The sequence below is a fragment of the Maylandia zebra genome, linkage group LG16 (assembly GCF_041146795.1).
Source record: "Maylandia zebra isolate NMK-2024a linkage group LG16, Mzebra_GT3a, whole genome shotgun sequence".
NCBI classification, from domain to species: domain Eukaryota; kingdom Metazoa; phylum Chordata; class Actinopteri; order Cichliformes; family Cichlidae; genus Maylandia; species Maylandia zebra.
The window spans coordinates 13,958,891-13,977,978 of record NC_135182.1 but is presented as its reverse complement, the minus strand read 5'-3'; the positions used below and the strand labels follow the sequence as shown (position 1 = coordinate 13,977,978).

Genomic DNA, 19,088 nt, shown 5'->3' with positions numbered 1-19,088 from the left:
AGAGAAAATTTAAAAATAAAAGATTAGAAAAGACAACAGCGGATAAGAAATGTAGCAAAGGTACACAAATTCCAATCATAAATCCAGTTGTGCTATCTTTTTTTCTGCAATAATGGCCTAGTTTGGAGCTGTTTCTGTGCCAGGCTATTTAGGGAATCAGCATCTGCTGCTTGATAAATAGCCTGGCTCTTTTGTTTGAGGCCAGGTTGAGTTCCTCCCTGGACCCGGCTTATTAGCCTGGATGGTTCTGACCATCACAGATCCGTATGCCTGGGAAAATGTGGCGCAAATCGTTCGGGAACATTATACACGTGCAGTCTTTGGAAACGTTGAGCAGAGGAGCCACTTCACCCCCTCTTTAATAAAGTGTTTGCCATTTCTGCAAATGTAGACGTCTACTAAGCCATAAGGAAAGGAGACAGTAGCATTAATTTTCTGAGAGGCTTTCCTGTTGCTCGGAGGTTCCTCAGTTCAAAGCTCCATTTTCAGCTGGTGTATTGCTTTCATGGCTCGCTGGTGTTATTTGTGTGCAGGCTGTAGATGAAATGCTATCCCTTTAAACACACGGGACAGAATCTCTCGCAGCCTATCCAAACATTACCTTTACTTAACTGGGCCTTTGTACCCGAGTTCACATCCTTTGACATGATCTAAGGTTGATGTGACATTTTTTTGTCCATTTGAGGGTCCTTTTGCTTTTAGTATTGTTAGTAAAAAGCCTTTTACCCATCACATACCCTCTATTGAGGTCTTTCATAAATAATTCAGCCAGAGTACAAGTGAAAGTGATGACAGCAAAACTGTCTGCGATCTCTCCCTCTCATAAGATCAAAGAGGTTCTTCTATAGAAATAGGAATTACGTTTCCAGACGTTCCTAGGTTGAGCGGGCACTCGTTTCTCTTTCCACCTCCCTCTTTTCTCCCTTTCCCTCCTCTCGCTTTCTGCCGCTCGCTCTCCCTCTTGTTACTTCTTTCTATCACTCTCGTACTTCCCCTCCAAAGGGACACAGTTGGGTGAAGGTCTGCTTTTAGTCCTAAAACCTCCAGCGCCACTATATGAGAGAGTCAGCACATTCAGACAGATAGAGTGAGTGCACTCTATTAGCAGGAGTGAGGTAAATAAACCTCGCAAGATATGGCTGAATAAATTTCGACTGGCGTCTGAACTAAAACACACTGCGTCATTCTACAGATACCGCCTTTGGGAAATACAGTGAAATGTACTGTAACACAAACAGCCTAGTGCTTGATAAAGTCTAGAGAAAGACATTATTGTTACATTGATTGAATCTAGATTGTTCTTGCAAACAACTTTTTTTTTTCTTTTTAAAAAAATGGTGTAATTCAGTCTTCATATTAATTATGACTGTTTAAGTGTGAACTAACTTTACCTGCAGGAGATGAATGAACAAAGAAATGTCTCGTACCTCAAAAGAAAAAAAAATATATGTATATAAAACTGATATATACATATCACTATCCATCCAGCTTTTCTCCTGTAGTTTCAGAACACTCTGGAAACCTTTTGGTGTTTTAAAAACGAGTCAAACTCACTTCTTGATAGAGAGCGCTCGGTATCCCGGTAAAGCTTGAAATGGACTATTGTATGTGAAATAATGTATGAGGCCAATATGTCACCTGTGTCACGTCACCATAATTCATCTTCAGCTGAGACATCCAGCCCCTTGTTCATAAAGAATATACCTCTATAGAATCTCGGCCCATTACATGCTCATTGTGTTGTTGTTTTTTTCAGCCTGTAGGCTTTTCTTTGGTACTATAAGCCAGCAAAGTAGGTATTGATTGAAACTCGAAGCTGTATTAATAAGTGAATGAGTAAGATGTGTGGAAAGTCAGGGGTGTATCTGCTTTGAAGGCCTTTTCTCCTCCACAGTAAGGTGGCACAGTCATTTATCACGGCTGGATCTGTGCCCCTCGTTTGGTGTAATAAAACTCCCCCATCAGAACCGTCCAACAGGTCTGAATCACTCTGTCACACCACCTTCCAGCTAAGGCACGCATTAAATCAAGCAAGCAGAACATTTCCTAAGGCAGCCATTGCCTTTTAATTTCCTGAAGAACCTTAAAATATCATTCATTACCAGAACTACACATATTTGGTTTTTAAAAGTCTCATAAATCAATAGTGGCCTGACTGCAATAATTATAACAAGTTAACATGTAATTTCCAGGCCGAGGGCCGCGCGCTGGATTTTAGCATATGCAAACGAGGCAATTCAAATAGTGTGGGGATATTAATACGGAGGAACAGGTAACGAGGTACGGGTTATGAATTATGCATCAAAAAGTGGTTGATCTTCAATAAAGGAAATGAATTCACCGTGTAATCTAATTAGTTATGGAAGTCTATTATGTTGAGCTGCAGAAAGCAACTGTCCTTGAAAAGAAATTTATTTACAGTACATGTTAGCTCTTTGGAATGGAATTGCATTCTGGAGTGCTCCAAATGTTAACACTCCCCCACCACCGCCACCACCACAAAGCACCAGACCAGCACTACCCACACGGCCCCTCCTCCTCATTTCTCACCCGACTTCTTCCCTCTTTCTGCCCGGTGTTTCAGCTCCAGACCCGGCCGGCCTCCGAAGAGAACCCAGAGTGTGACATCACCGGAGAACCCCCACATCATGCCCCACTCAGTCCCCGGCCTCATGTCCCCCGGCATGATCCCGCCCACAGGTATGGTTTGGTCTGTATCTCTCTGTCACTGTTGCTAAGGCTCTGATTCCCTCTGTCTAGGTCTCTTCCACACACACAAGCGCACGCATGCACATGCACGCTCAGCCTCCCCACGAGTGGCCTCCCCGCAGCTTGTCCTCGAAATGGCAACCAGTCCAAAGTGACACATGCATCCAACCACCAGACACCAGCCGCTCACTCGTTTACCAAAAACAGATCCTCTGCTGTCCACCCCCCCCTCCCCCCCTCGCCGGAAACAAAGAGGAGGAGAATAGATTGGAGTGGAGATCTTTTCTCTCAGATTATTCCAGTAGATGTTGCATTTTGCCTTGAGTGCATTCTAATTAGTGCGATTAAATCCACTCCACTGGTATATGTACATAGGCAGTGGTGATGCTAAAGCAAGCTTATCGCCACAAGAATCAACAACAACCGTTTGTGCCCTAACTTACCCCCGGGCCAAGTCTTATTGCAACTAATGCTTTTGTTCTATTTGTGGCTGGCTTCATTGTGACTGCTTTGATGTTGGTGGCTGTAAGTGCTCTGCTTTGCATATTCTGCTCTCCTTAGTGATACGTCTTTAATGATATTACGCTGTCGAAAGGAGCTTTGTGCATTCTATTTAACCGACTATTCATTTTTTTTTTTGCACTTTTGCAAAGAGATAAAGCACCGCAGCAGATTTTCCATAGTGAACTTGAACACTTTTAATGATCCCACTGAACACATTTTAATTCTGTTTGTTTTCGTATTCGTTTAAGAGCCACCCACTTTGAAATTCACTACTAAACGCGGGTGCCGGTTCAGTGCAGGCCAGTGCTTTGAACTGTGGGAACAGGATGAGGTCACTGGCTATCTGCGCAGCAGTATAGAAGGCAAACTTAAAGGCTGAAGTGAACACAGAGAGGGACAATGATGAGAAAGACCCATGTTATTTAGTGGAACATAAAGCAACAGAAAAGCCTTTTGATATCATCCCCTTTAAGCCCAGAGGGACTCTATGATCTTGACATTTAGTCAGGGTATTCAGGGGGCAGCGATAAAGTAATTGAGGTTTTCTTTTTTTTGGTCTTCTCATAACTGCCTTAAGCTTCCTAACTGTGGCGAGATGGAACTTTTTGCACCAGTTTCTGTGTCGTAATTAAACCATTTATTGTTTTGATGATAGTATTAAGCATTAAACGTCAAGGAAGTTACAGACTTTGACAGATTAGTAATTAAGTATAATTGACCACACATAAGTTAGCATCTAAGTAGGCGACTAATTGATCTCCCTGTCATGTCCAAATGTTCTGATTGATGATAAAAAACGACATTGAGAGACTGTCTTAAATAGTTACACCATCGTGTCATGTCACATTAGTTCATTTTTCAGATGAGTTAGCGCCTGCACAGAAAGACAGAATACGGGCCGACAGCTCTTCCCGAGGCTTCACCAATTCTTCGAGCCGCCCACAAAATAGCTGCGCCCTTTTTCATTTGGGCTGCGGATGAAGAGCGCACAGTGTTTGGTTCACAGTAACATGTCATCCCTCTGCTGATGTTCCAAGGAGATAAGCAGCATTAACAAATATGGTAATAGTGGTTAACTATTGCTCAAACTGGCAAAAAAGTTTCATCTTGAGATCGAAGCAGGAAGTTGTTCAATTATCTCATCTCCCAGCTTTAAAGAGCAGCATGACAGGCACTTACTTAACCGTTTTACAGTTTTCCCTTTTATTTTATTTCTTTTTTTCCTTCTTTTTTTTTTGGCGCAGCTCTTTTGAAGCGTCAGACTTAAGGTCATAGATTTAAGTTCGGTGGCTGTATCGGTCACATGTGAGAAGTGCATGAGAACAAATGTCGTCTTCACTCATCAGGACCAGAGAGTGGATGTGAGACACATTGTTAACATACACCAGTTCCATTTAGAAATAGACGTTTTAATGTGCTGAGTTAGTGCTTAGTTTTACACTTAAGGACATGTGTGAAGGCACACGTGTGTCTGTGTGAGTGCCTGAACGTGTGCATACTTCATGCCCCGAGGAAGGGGGTGTGGGGCAGGGGTTTACGCTGGAGCCTTTCCAGTTGCTGATGCATTACAGGCAGATTGGCCCCCAAATCGGATTATTTGCTGTGGACTGACACCACACTGAGATGACATCTCCTTTAAAGTGGAGAGGTGGCCTCCACTCACACTCTGGCCACTACTTAAGCAGCAGCTTCAATATAATTCATTTATGTCCTGGATATGGCTTCAATCTTTTGAATAACGCAAGAGTACTGCATTTACCATTAGAGAAATGAATGTCACCTACATCTTACCGAGGTGCATCCTGTACTTTGCTGATAAAAAAAAACCCCCAACAACAATATTTCCTAATGCCTCCTGGCATTGCCTCGCTTTAAGAGCAACACGGAGAGTTGCTTCTTCTTCTCACGAGTGCTGTAAGTGGAAACATACAGTAATATTTATCCTCTTTCAGTGTACAATTAGCACGTCATCCCCTGCTGCAGAGTGGATCATCTAATCCATCGCCACTTCAAGCTGCTTTAAAATAGATCCAGTATGCGCCAGGTAATTTAGTGTCAGTTCTTTGTGCCTCTGCCCCTCCTCTTTGAGTCCGCCGCTTGTCATAAGGTTAGCACGCTCTGTAATTGATACTAAATTTGTCATGATGTGGATAGCACAGTTCAAGTGGTTTAGTGTACCTAAGAGTCGCGTTGTTCCCATCCCCAGTTTGTCATTGCTGTGCTGCCACCAGTCCATGCATAAAATTAGGCGGCCATGCTCATTGACATGGAGTGTCTCTTCCCTATTTATCCTGCTTGCCTGATAAATAACCGGTGTTTTCATTGTTGCCCATGGTGCAGTCCCTAACAGAGAGGAGAACAGAAACACAGCAGATAAGCTCTTGTTTTTTGTTTGGGTTTTTTTTTTTTTTTGAGAGGGGGGGGGGGGGGGGGGGGGAGTTGCAATCACTGCAAGAGAAAGTCGTAAAAGTCGGTCTTTTGTGTACTGATGTGAAGTTAATCTGATTTTAATTTAATTATAAGAGTTAGTTGCGGAGGGCACAGGCATTGGGGTGTTTGTTGTAAGAATGTTCTGACATTGGCGCAGGTATGGGGCAGCTAGCATGTTAATTAATGATGAAGATCCTGACAATATGCAGAGGCATGACAGCGTTAAGCCAGTCGGCTGCTGCTTCCTTTGCATATTAATAGATCCTTCATTATTATTTAATATGACAGCTGCTCCAAGGGCTACCATCAGACCTTGTCTCTGTTATTTGCTGTTTTGTGCTCCCCATGTGACAGTACCATGCTATTCTCTATTTGTTGAAATGTTCCCCCCTTTCTGTTTCCTTGCTGGTGTGACTCTCAACATGCGACCGTGATGCGCTGTTAGTTTTGTGCTCTGGAGGATTCGGACTCGCCGGCGCGTCTATACGAGAAAAGTGTCTGAATCTAAAGGTGACTTTGAAGGACTATATGAGGCTGGATTGTTTTGTTTGCATAGTAATGAATGCAGATTAGCACCGAGTGGGATTGGTCCTGTTGACGTTTAGACTTCTAGTGGCTTAATAGACTTGTTGTTGGGCGCCAACATCTCCCTGGCTTCCTTATTACACGCGCTGTATTGAGGTGTGCGTTGTGTGGATATGACAATTGATCCGGCGAAATGAAGCAATTATCAGAACAAAGATTTCGATTTATGGAGTGTGTCACTTAGTCAAAGACAGGGGTGGATGTTGCGGGCGAATGATAAATGAAAAATGGAAAAGTGATCATTTCATCCGTTTCACAATGGTACGAATCAATTTCCTAGCCTTTATTTTCTCGCTAAACGTTTGATCAAAACTCATCACCTCCTACTTTCCGTTTCCGTTTTGCTTTAGTGGCTCTACAGTTTAGTCGACTAAAGAAAAAAATTATATTATATATATGTGTTGAGGACAGATAGGCTGCAGTGCAATAAACCACCGTATTCCTACAAGTTAGAGAGCATCAGAAAGCTCCATTGCTGCACTCCTTTTAGCAGCACCTGATTTGTGGGGGGAATTTATCACACAAACAGCCCAGAGGTGATTTCAATATTTACTCGGCAGTCTGTTCTGCATACGTCTCATTTGGAAAACAGTTGACTCTTGCCCATTATACACAAATGAAGGCTGACCTTCAGACTGGGCAGAGGCCACATTCATTATGTGGAGAAGTATCACCTTCTTATGAGGCAATGGCTGTTTTCCCCCTCCTCCTGCCCAGCCTATGCATATGGAACAGCAGCCAGGGCCCACTGCAAACGAGAGGGCCCTCGCTGACATGATGTATACTGTACGTCAATATGGTACTGATGTATTTTAAGATGCAAACAAGGCTTTAAATTATATGCACCTCCATGTCAGAGGCTCAGAGTGACTCTCACCATCTGCCTATCAGCTGGGGATGAGAGGAAAGGGTGTCCAGGCCGGTATGCTCTTGTGTGCGTGTTTGTCAGTGTGTGTGTGTGTCTGTTAGCGCTTGCATGTGCTGGCATGTATCTATTAGAGCCACGTGTTTGATTTCTACCTCTCCTTGTACTTGTGTCTCCCCTCAAATGCATGGCTAATAGCTGCTTTGAGTCCCATCACGGAGACGTGACAGCTTAGCGATGATAAACGGAGACGCCGCTTTGTTCTGCGTCAAACGTAAGGCAAACCTGCATATCAAGTACAAGCAGCACCCAGTGAAAGGGCAGGTGATATACCGTATTGTGGATATGAGTGATTCCAGTAATAGGTACATATCTTTTTCTCGCCATGCATCTTTGATTTTGTTGCTGGGGCTGGCGAGAAGAGTCGTGGGACTCTCCTGAGACACGCCAAGCCTAGAGGAGCTTTAGCACTATCTGTCCCTGCTGTTTGAGACCAGCCTCATGAATAAAGATTTCAGTCACGTTCAATACACCAGAACCCTGGAACTACCACAATGACAGACCAGTGCTTTATGATCTCTGCAGTGTGCTCAGCATATGTATGGCTGTAATATTAAACCTACTATGTCAATCACATCAAGTTCATTTTCATTAAAGTGGATGACCACGTCTAAACTTGCTATTTCGGGATGTATTTTGAGATCACAGAGGGGATTCAGTGGTGTCAGTATTCATGTAGTTTAACGAAGCAGCTAACTTTGGCCTCAAGTAAATCCATGTAAAATTCTCAAATACATTCAAATTCAGTTCAATTCAATTCAGTCCAGGTTTATTTATTTAGCGCCAAATCACAACAACAGTCACCTCTGAAAGAGCTGTATATTGCAAGGTAAAGACTCTCCAATAATACAGAGAAACCCCAACAATCAGATGAGCCTCTATGAGCCAGCACTCGGTGACAGTGGGACGGAAAAAACAGGAAGGAACCTCAGGCAGAACAAGGCTCACAGAGGGGCAGCCATCTACCACAACTGGTTGACTGGTTCTCTCTTGAGAAGCCTACTAAATAACCCATATCATCTCCGTACAAAAAACCAGTATGAATATTTGAGTATATTTGAGCCAAGCTCACTGCCACTTTTGACCTGTTGCCTCATCAGTTTCGTACTTCTGCAGGCCACAGAACATTTTGAAATAAGAGATGATACAAAAGTTCACATATTGCCTCCTTCTTCATTCCTTAGTTAATTTTCACTCATGGCCCTCTAACTATTAAACTTGCTGGTCTGTCTATAGGATTCCATTGTGCCCGATGACTCGCCTTGACAGTGAGAAGAGCCCTCTTATTATGAGGCACGACAATGTATTGCTGTAAGAAACACGAGCAGCACTGTGAGGTATTATTCAGGTCGATTAGCTCTGATGAATGCATTAGACGGTATCACTGAAGTACCCTCCACAATAAGATTCAGAGGACGCAGCTCAGCCCCTATGTCTGTTCACTTTAACCCGCTTTACTTAATGTTTAATGCCTGCCCCCCCCCATCCCCCGTCGCTGTGTCACACTGCATCACTATTCCTCATTCACTATTATAAGCTGTACACACAAAGTGCTTGCATCATGCGCTGTTATCTTGACTGCATCTTTTTCCATCAAGGTACAAATACATCAATACAGAGCGGCGAGGAATGCCAGAGTCTCTGAAACATTCATAAAAATCATATGCTGCCACACACACGGGGATCCATCTCATCAGCATGATAACCCGCTGTGAAGATATCCCCTGTCAGAAGATGAAAAACAAAGTCGTGATCTCGCAGGAGCTTATTCCCCATAGTGTATAAAATTATTCATTGTTTTATTATTTCAAAAGTCTGCCCTCTGTTTTCTTTTTCCTTCATTTTTTTATTTGCCAAGGAGGCTTTTTGAAAGGTTTCGCAGGTGCAGTGGCTCAGCCACAGCAGACATGTAGCGGTCTGTAAGCGCACTGTCTCCTCTGCCTCTTCTCTCCAGGCCTGACAGCAGCGGCGGCAGCAGCTGCCAACGCAGCCATCGCAGAGGCCATGAAGGTCAAGAAGATCAAGCTGGAGGCAATGAGCAGCTACCACGGCAACGCCAACCACCACGGGGTCGACGGAGAGAATGGAGACCTCAGCTCCAGTGTCGGTGAGGATGCCCTTCATACACGCACACACTGTCACAAATACATCTCGCATTAGTGGGAAAAAAATGCAAGCCGCACACAAACACATGCGAAGACCTGCACACTTGTCACCGTTTCAGCACACGCTCAAAGAACTCATAACTGTTCCAAGACTGCACAATTATCTGTTTAAAAAATTAGACAGAAAATGTCCAGAGAGGCAGGGTATTATACACATCTCAATCCTCGGCCGTATAAAACGAGAATCAACACATTAGGGGGAAAAATGCAGACTGGTTATTAAACAAGTTCCATTTTTGTCAGGGTTGTCAGTAAGTTTGAGCAAATTTGCTTTGATTTGCAAGAGTGAAAGCTTATGCGGTTCCATGCATTGTTCCAAAGGTACCCCAGCAGGCAAAAAAACAATGCTGGCAATCAAACCCTTCATTCTCTCTTTACATGTATCCTGCCTCCTTTCTTTCCAGCCGAGGCTAAAAAGTCCAAAATAACAATAATTCCAGAGCAGGTTTAGACTGAAATATGTCAAAGAAGAAGGTCGTTTCTACACCTCGTCATTAAAGCAGACACACTGTTCTTTGTGTCAATGGAGCTTTGTCAAAAGTAATAAAAAGGTTATACGCACACAGAGGCACACACAGACACACAGCTTGCCTTAAACCGAAGACTCGCACGGTGTTCTTTCATGAGATGCTCTTTCCACTGTGCTGCTGCCTTCTCAAAGTTTATAAAGCAATAAACTATTGATTTTAGTTATTTTGTATGCACTGGGAATGCCCGCTTTAGTAATGTAAGTCATGTTTTTCCGAAAGTGTTTTATGTTGAAAGAAAAAAAAAACAACTCCTAATAGCTAAGTGAAACTGTGAACACAGTTTCCCAAAGCTATCAGCTTTTAACAAGGTCTAATTGAATTGCTGTGAGAGCTCTGGTTTTTCACTATGTGCCATTTCAATTAATTATTAGCCCTAAAATGCAGAAGGATTTTTTGCAATATCACACACGAGCACTTAGTGTATTAAAGAGAATGATAATGTATGTTAGCGCGGATTCATGAGCCCGTTCCGAATTATAAACCAAGTGTAATCCCCGTAGCTTTGCCTGCTAAATTGAGGTTTTGATTCACTTACTGTAATAAATGGCTTGACTCCTGAACACATTTCGACAATAATACTTGACACCATGGAGCTTGTGGCGTGCGAGATGAAAACAGGATGTGTTTCTAAGCAGATTTAACAATGCGAAATGCATAAAGTGTGAGGTCATCACTCCGAGAGAATGGAGTGTGTAAAAAAAAAAAAAAGAGAGAGAGAGAATACGAGCCTGCGAGGTCACGGAAATAAAGATAAATGTGAGTACTAACAGCAAGGCTGTGGCAATGGAGCTAATAAGAAACTGTTTTATCTTTTTACAATTTAAATTGTAACCTTGAGCCCACAGCCAGCCACACAGGCTCCCGGTAGAATCATAATTCTGGCAAGGGGGAGCAGTTCTAGGTGTGGGTGCATGGGCCACAGCATTAGCTCTCTGAGTGAAATATATGGCAGTGACGCCTCTCGGCCCCATCCACAATCAATTGGATTCTTTTCCTTTAATATTTACTCGCAGCGATGAGATGCTCGTCTGCATGGTGATGAACAGTCTGCCACTGGCGTTTGAAGGTGACCTGTCAGTGAGTATGGACAAATCTCTCGCTCGCAGAAATGTAGAAAATAAATCATTAGGGGCAGGCAGTCAGACAGGGGCCCCTCTCTCTCCCTCACTCTCCTCGGATTTAAATCAGCTCAGATTTATGATTTGAATTAATGCTTCGTTTGGTCAAAGGAATGGTCGCAGAGACAAATGATGTTTGGTACTGAAACCATCCTAATATTGATTACTGGGTGTCGCAGCAATCTCTTGTTTATATCAAGCACTCTCCTGTGACAGGGTGGCCAGCAGGAGTCATCCTGATAATACGCTGGAGATATATGGCCCGCTCTGCACTGCAGAGCCATGAAACACAAGCTAGCAGCATGTTGTCTTCTTCATCTAGCCCCAGACTTTGCTTCACATGTTTTATTTTTAATGAAGGCATTTTGGGATTCCACAGTTGCGAGAGTTAACAAGGAAGCCTGATTACAGATTTTACTTCAGATTCCATAAAGTGGCTCGCTCGGGTTTGATTTATGAGCTTTTTTTTTTTTTTTTTTTTTGCTTTCTTTTTTTTTTGAAGTGCGAATCCCTAATATATCCAGCACTTGAGCCTATTATCCAATAGCTATCGAGACGTATAAATCAGTTGACTGATGTAGCAGAGGGGGAAATGCATTTGGCTGGGGCTTTTGTTGGGACTGGACTGACTGTTGTTCAGAGTGCTGACTGGGGAATGACTTCATGCTGTTTTTAAAACAGACTCAGACCACAGCTGCTCTGAGGAAATGGACTGGCGTTTTATAATCAACCGGCTTAAACTAAGACCCACACAAACGGATGTGTTTACTTACACAAATTATGTTACCATCCACGATAGGAATTGATATGATAATGAGCATCCTTCTGATAATACCACTAAGGACATAGATCCATTTAATCAGAAAAGAGCCACTACATCAACCCGTGGAGGGGAAACGAAAAAGAAAAAAAGCCTCCTCGGGCTAAAATACAGAATACAGGTGCCTCATCTCAGTGTTTGTCTGAAGCAGTTCTTGTATTGTGAAGCGCTTAAAGCAAAGCACAGCAGAGCCAGCCAGTGAAGGACACTCTGTACTGTTTGTAGAGTTGGATTGCCCGCCGCTGTCTTTGTGTTGATGTAAATTGAACAGGCTAATGTTTCTCCCTCACATTAAATATTCATCACAATTAGACCTTCCTGTTTGCATCAATGTTATTAATTATAAGGAAAAAAACAGCCAGTTCAACTCTCTGCCAAAATAACCAAACATCCTGAGTGAGAGATGGAGAGAAGGAAATAGATATGTATGAAGAAGGGGAGGCAGGAGAGAAGGGTAAAAAAGATACGGAGATGGAATGACATCAAAATGTAAAGAGAGGCAGGATGGTGTGTGTGTGTGTGTGTGTGCGTGTGTGGGGTCTTTCTTTGATTTTCCCTCGCACTCTTTAGTTGGGCAGAGGGAGAGCTCTCAAAGCACAATGTGGATTGTTCCTGCGCCTCTCAGGAAATGCCACAATTACAGATCACAGACCAAGCAAAACACGTGTGGCGCTTGGCCTTGAGGGGGATAAACAGCCTGCCATTCCCTCCCAGTGCATTGACCCCAGCCACAACCTTCATTACTGGGAGAAAAAATATTGTCAGCTGCCCACTAACAAACACCTGCCAATTCCAAGAGAAGGAATTGGGTTTGTTTTTTTTCCAGTTACAGAAGGGGGGAAAAAAGTGTTTCTCGGAGCTTCAAAAAGAACCAACAAAAAATCAGGTTGAGACGATAAGGCAGGGGTTTCACCCTTTGTCCTCTTTTCTCTGTCTCACTTACTTCTCTGTCTTTCACCCTCTGTCTCTCTTTGGCCACTGGGTGCTGCCCTGCCACTCATCTGACTCCTCACCACACAACTCTAATGGAGCTGAAATCCTGTTTGTAATTAGATATGGGAATTCCACTGTCATCAGCCAGATGATGCCACGACATGCCGGCTAAACAACAGCGCGGCGGTAGAAGGAGAAGACACAACTGTCACTGCTAACATAATCTACCAAAAAAAAAAAAAAAACTCTTCCGAGTCCGCACTGTAACATCGCAGCGAAGCTTTAAAAGGAGCGATGCATGAAAACCTGAAAAGCCTTTGTCTCAACATCTGTGGCTTCGGTCCAGGCTGCCTGCGCCCAACAGGGGCGGGTGGGGGAGTGGAAAGCCTCATGCTAGTCTGAAGTTTGGACGGGTGGTGACAGGTACCTGGAGTCTTGCCTGACTGAGTGAGGAGTTGAGGGAAAGAGGTTCTGGGTGAGATGATGAGGAAGCATCATTCTCTCTTTCCAGGGTCATCAGGCTAATTTCTGCAAGCCCTACCCTCACGCTTGCATGTTTGCATGCGTGCGCGCGCGTGTGCCTGCGTGCGTATGTGTGTGTGTGAGAGAGAGAGCGAGGAAGAGGGGGCCTTGGCCCCTGAGAGCGCTCTGTGAGGAGACCACAGCTGTACACTCCCAGCAGCTAATTGGTCCTTATCTAGCTGTCCCATTCATCTTCATTTTTTACCAATTACTGAGCATTATCTGTGTTCTCAGTTGGGTATGGGACTTAATCCTTTTTGGTTAAGCTGGTGCTACAGCTTGCAAATTTCAAATGGAGGAAGGGTGGGTTGGTGGGTGGTGTATTTGGATGTGGGAGGGGAGGTGGGAGGGGCAAAAGTCGCAGCAAAAAACAAACTCCGAAACTTCCCATCATCCCTCACGGGCGAGAAGCAATCAATAAACAATGACATCACATGAAGGGGAAAGGGGGTGGGGAGAAAAAAATGGAAGGGATCAATTATTGGCGTTATAATTCAAGTCCTTGTTTGCAAACGTTGCAGCCGCATTGATTAGGCTGTTCTTGTTGCACTCGCCATTATTGACTTGTTAAGGCCATATTTTCTCATCATCAGTGGTTTTACCTTTTAGGGTGGGCGGGGTCATTAATTATTTAGCATGTATTTATTTTAAAGCGTGGCGAGTGAGAAAAAAAAAATCACCGTGTTTACGCCACAAACAACACAAAGTATAGTACACTGCTCATCCAGAAGGTACATCAAGACGCCGCAGTCTGGGGCAGTTAGCCTTAATTTTCTGAGATCAATGCATAACTAGACTCCTCTCTATATGGGGTCCGTGCTTGGCCATGTTGCAGAGCTGAGTGGAGTCAGGCTTGAGACCATGCACTAATTACTGGAGTGTTCACTGCTCTGTTGGATAGCATTTGTGCAATTTTGGAACATATAAGAGAGTCAGTGTGCTTTGCGATAAGCCGCTAAATAAGACATTAAGATGACAGCGCGTGTGAGTGGAGAAATGACAGTCGTCGAATGTGAGCCGAACACGGGGCTAAAATGGGTAGAGGTGACGTGCACCCGGGCGTATATTTACTGGACATACAGGCATGCGTGTCAGCACACACAGACAAAGCCACGCACACAAAAGCAGGACCCATATAGAGAGACACTGCTCTTGCACTTTGATAGGGATCTGTTTGGTCACATTCTCTGTGCCAGCTGTCAGCCCAGCTCCACTGCTGCGATTTAATTAGTCTGTTTATGTCCTTTCTAATAATAAAGCTCTCTGGGTGGAAGGACACGTCCAACTAGCTAACTACGCGCTCCAACCTGCTAGCTGCATTAGTGCTGGTGGCCCAGCGCAGCTGAATGTGGGCCATGATGGAGGATGGTGGCAACTTCCTGCACCTCTCCTCTAGAACAGTGGCCCTCAGGCTCAGATCTAGTATCACCCCCTACTCAATCCTAACCTTAACCATTAGGGGATAAAGCACATACTGACCTGATATGAGTGTCTAGGGGCAACTTCATCCATCTTCCTCTCTAGCTCTCTTGTGGGAGCCTTTGTCAGCCAAAGCTCTTTGGAGAGACTAGATTGTAGCCATAGGCTGAATGGAATTCATTTCACGAACATATCATAACACCTCTTTTTACAGCGGCAGGTTATTGTCTTGACTAATTTATGCAATTCAACATTTTATTTGGGTTTTCTCCCCATCTTCTTATATCAAGGGTCCTTCTCCAGACAAAACAGGATTTCTTTGACCTGCCAGCGTTGGGCAAACGGGGGCTAGTGGTGGTAAGTGAGCGAGACAGAGAGTGGCAGAGCAGACAGGCAGCCTTCCAGTCTGAGTGAAGAGCTTGATGGGTCTCCGTCGCTCTCTTGGGCTTTGGCCCTCACCATCTCTCTATTAGGCTGCCAGGCTCATGGGAGCCAGGTGACAGATAAGTGAAGAACGACACACACATTTTAATAGACATTTCAAAAGATAAACCTGATAATCATTTCTCTTTTTAATGAAGTCTAATGTCCTCGTTCTAATTCCGGTTGCGTCGGCTGTTAAGCATCAGCGTAACACTTGAATATGCATGATTGGGAAATTGTGAGGCGCACCGATGTAGCTACAAAACACACAAACGCAGACAACGGCAGAAATAGATTACAATAACAGGGGGAATTGATTAAACATTATTTCCGTAATGATCCATATCAAGTTCTATCATCTTTGAGTGGCAGCGGAGTTGCGGCGCTACGGAGAGGAAGAGGCGGCGGCACTCGACAAACCGTCATGGAAATATTTGTTTGATTGTCTCTTGCGGTTAGCTCACAATAGCAGGAGCAGAGCTATAAAAAAACAACTGACCAGTCGAGTTGTCATCCCTCATCAACATTAGGCCTCATTCCTCATTAATTGGATAGATTAATTTGGAGCGCTTTGATGCCGGGGTGATGCATGTGTTCGGCTGTCCCCTCCTCACTATTCTCTGTCAGGTTGAATTTAGCCAGGGAAGGGGCTGACCTTTGAAAGTGAAGAGATCAACACAATTTGAAAAGACAATGTCACTTGCTGTAAATGTGATACGTGTAATAAATGACATTCAACCTTTCGGTGATGATGAGCTTTCGCAGGTCGGAGCAATGTGAAATATACGTGTGATTGCGTCGGATGCGGAGCCGTTTTCACATGCACAGTTAAGATGGCGCAGCGTTAGAGGCTGGATATCATGCGCTCTCATTTTCCCGTGATTATGTCTAAGAGGAAACATTAGCATAGAGTAATGATATTACTGTGTGTACACAATAACAGTAATGGCAGCGCGGTGATGACAACAGCGAAATGGCGTTCTCTTTTAACTGTGATTGCACTGTAAAAATGTAGCATTGCCCGGGAAGGATTCAAAAGCGTTTCGTGACAGAAAAGAAAGTTGGTCGTGTTCCGCAAAAGCACTTTTTTCCCCCCTTTTTCTTCTTCTTCTTCTCTCAATTATGATATGGGAACCCTCATCCAAATAGAGCTATCAGCCTTCCTGAGCCCAGACATCTTCACCATCACAAAGCCTCTCCTCTGGGACCAAGATAAAGACGGAGCGCGTGAGCAAGTTCAAACAACGTAAAGGAATTTCACAATCAGCACGCCCTTCAGAGGGTGAACAAACAAAGGAAGGCGTTTCTTGATAAATGATATTTAGAATCTCCAGACAAATAATCAAACAAATATATATCTATGTATATTTTAACATGTTGTCCTCTGCCTCAGTTAAAGTCCACACTGAACTGCATTTCAAGGAAACCTCGCGCTGACAACGGTTGAGCGTTACTGATTTTCTCTCTCGAGAGGTGCTTGTCATGGAGGAAGTGAGAGCGCAGGAGGTAGTGATGCTAATTTTGTAATTAAAACAGATGATCCGATGACCACATGCAAACCGATCCCTCCCTACCACCACCACCATCCACCCCTCAACCCCCATCCCGGCTAAATTGATATGATGGCAGAGTGGGTCGTGATTGATAACACTCGTCAATATATTTCATTTCAGGAGCCTTAGTCAAATGACAACTGGTTGTCATTGACTGAAAGCAATCTTTTTAAAAGGGGGAGCCTTTGCTAAGTATCAGATGAAAATGATTCCTCTGTCTGCTTGGGTGTCACTGTCTGTAGGAGCTTTATTGATTGGGCTTGAATATATTGCAGCCGCAGTAGTAACAGCTGCTAGTAATATCTCTCCTCTCCTTCGCCTCTCCTCTTCTGCTCGCAGCACTTTCTGTGCCACCGCTTATTGTGAGTGATCCAGCGTCGGAGCTCCTGCGCCGATTCCGCGGCGATCCTCGGAGTGACGTGTGGCAAATGTGAAGTGAGCCTGGTTCCGACCCAAATTAGTGAATGCCTCCCGTGTCCTAATGTGTCCTGAAGGCCTGGCTGTCTTGGCCAACTGCACACACACACACATACTCCCGCGCATGACTGCGTAAACTAAAACCCACCATTGTGTCGCCCGCCCCGCACGCTCTGTGTTATCAAGCACAAGGATGTTGGCATTGGTTGGTAAAGGTCATTTACTGTAATGAGATTTGCCACATGCAAGCATATGGCTTGATTATTGCCCTGTTCGTTAACATTTTCAGCAAAGAGACAAATAGACAGCTAAAATGGGAAGGGGGGGGGGGGTAGCACAGGTGGGGCGGTGGCGAAACGTTTTCAGCACCCCCCACCACCACCACCTAAAAGATAGCGAGAACTTCTTCCACAACAGATCTGTCACGGAGATGATTGATCTTCCAATTTTCATAAGGAATGTCACTATTAGAGCCGAGGATTTAAATTATCCTATAAAAGTTGCCTGCCTTAGATTTTTATGCGCTTAATGGACAAACACCTCTGTCTGTCTCCTTGATAATTTCTACCACATGTTACACTCCAGCGGTTTGGGTTTGGAAAGCAATTATGTTACCTCATGAAAGCAGAAATGTTTTCTTATCATGTTTTCTTTCTTTTTTTTTTTGTTACATTTCGTGATTTAGTTCATCAAAAAGTCTATGCCCACCTCAGTTGCGCGTCTTTGCCTTGGCACGTCGAGCGTATTTTGTCTGCTGATGCGTTAATAGCTTGTTATTCATCCAATCGTTACAGCTCTTGGAATGTAAAGCATTTTTCTTTCCCGCATGTGTTTATATGTTCGGCTGGCTTTGCGCCGGCGCGTAACTTTACACAATTATCCATACTGCATCATTGTCTGAGCGTGCGGCCGTGTGTTTTCATGTTTACCTCTCTTTGTTGCTGCAAGATGTATTCGTTTTATGTCCCCGTTTGCAGTGTGCGTGCGTGTGTGTAGGCATACGTGAGTGGACAGCAGGTATTTAACAAAGACAAGATGTTTGCTTTATTATCAGCATTAACTACGTAAACACAAAAAGCTTCAAAGTTTCATTCAATGACACTGAAGGGCTGTGGGTGGCTACATCAAAGCTCGAAACCTTCCCCTCTCCCCCCATTTTAATGAGAAACAGGACTCACCAGCCTTGACTGAACCTGCCATCTGTGTGTGTGTGTTTTCTTGTTTGCCTGTGTGTATATGAATGTGGGACTAGCAAGCACATGGAAGCATGTAGTCTAAAGTGGCACCACAATTCTAGACGACTTATTTATGGAGGCCGTGTCTTATGTTTGATCTGATGCATACACACACCCCCCGGTCCACCTCCTCCGTGGCAGGACTTCCTTTTCCCCCCCTTTTTTAAAAAGGGAGATTAACAGTTATAGTAAAGACGACTAGCTGATTAGTGCTATGGAGACCTCTAAATGTCTCGCCGCGTGACAGACACTTTTTCATGAGCCATTCATTTCCTTTTGGGACCAGTGTGCAAATCCTTGATACGACCACAACAAAGACTCTCCTTGTGCGCGCCACCGTCTTTACCTTTGTCGGAGAAATGCATACACAACATGGGGGCATTTTTACAAGCGCAATTAAGAGGGAAAACGGAGATTGTTTTTGCGGCGGCGAGCTGCGTATGGATTGTGCACTGAGTCAGTCCATTTAGCAGCTTTGACTGGAATGGCCCTGTTCAGTTTGACAGATCAGAAGAGGGAAGGAAAAAATATCTCAACACCATGAAAACCAAAGGCTTAGCAGTGAGCAAATCAGCCCTTTGTCTTGTTCAATTCAAATCAAAGGATAACCAGGAATGTTTGTTTGACAACAGCATTTACAATGCATTGTTCTGAAGCCCAGAGCCTCCCAAACAAAGACAGATAGGCTTTAAACAAGTCATTTAATTAGCACCGGATCCCCAGCTTTGGCTGCGCCAACCAATTATACATTCCTGAGGCATGTGCAGGTCCTATTTCACGGGAGTGAGAGGCAGATCCTC

General features: G+C 44.1%; 1 protein-coding gene across 3 annotated transcripts in view; it reads left to right on the top strand.

Moving 5' to 3' along the window:
- dachd (dachshund d) overlaps positions 1-19,088 on the top strand; it is a 95,283-nt gene that overhangs the window by 45,598 nt on the left and 30,597 nt on the right. For all 3 annotated transcript variants that reach the window (XM_004567980.4, XM_076874735.1, XM_076874734.1), the window contains exons 2-3: positions 2,585-2,700; positions 9,108-9,260. In XM_004567980.4, the coding sequence (XP_004568037.1) occupies positions 2,585-2,700; positions 9,108-9,260 (269 nt within the window). The remainder of the gene's footprint in view (positions 1-2,584; positions 2,701-9,107; positions 9,261-19,088) is intronic.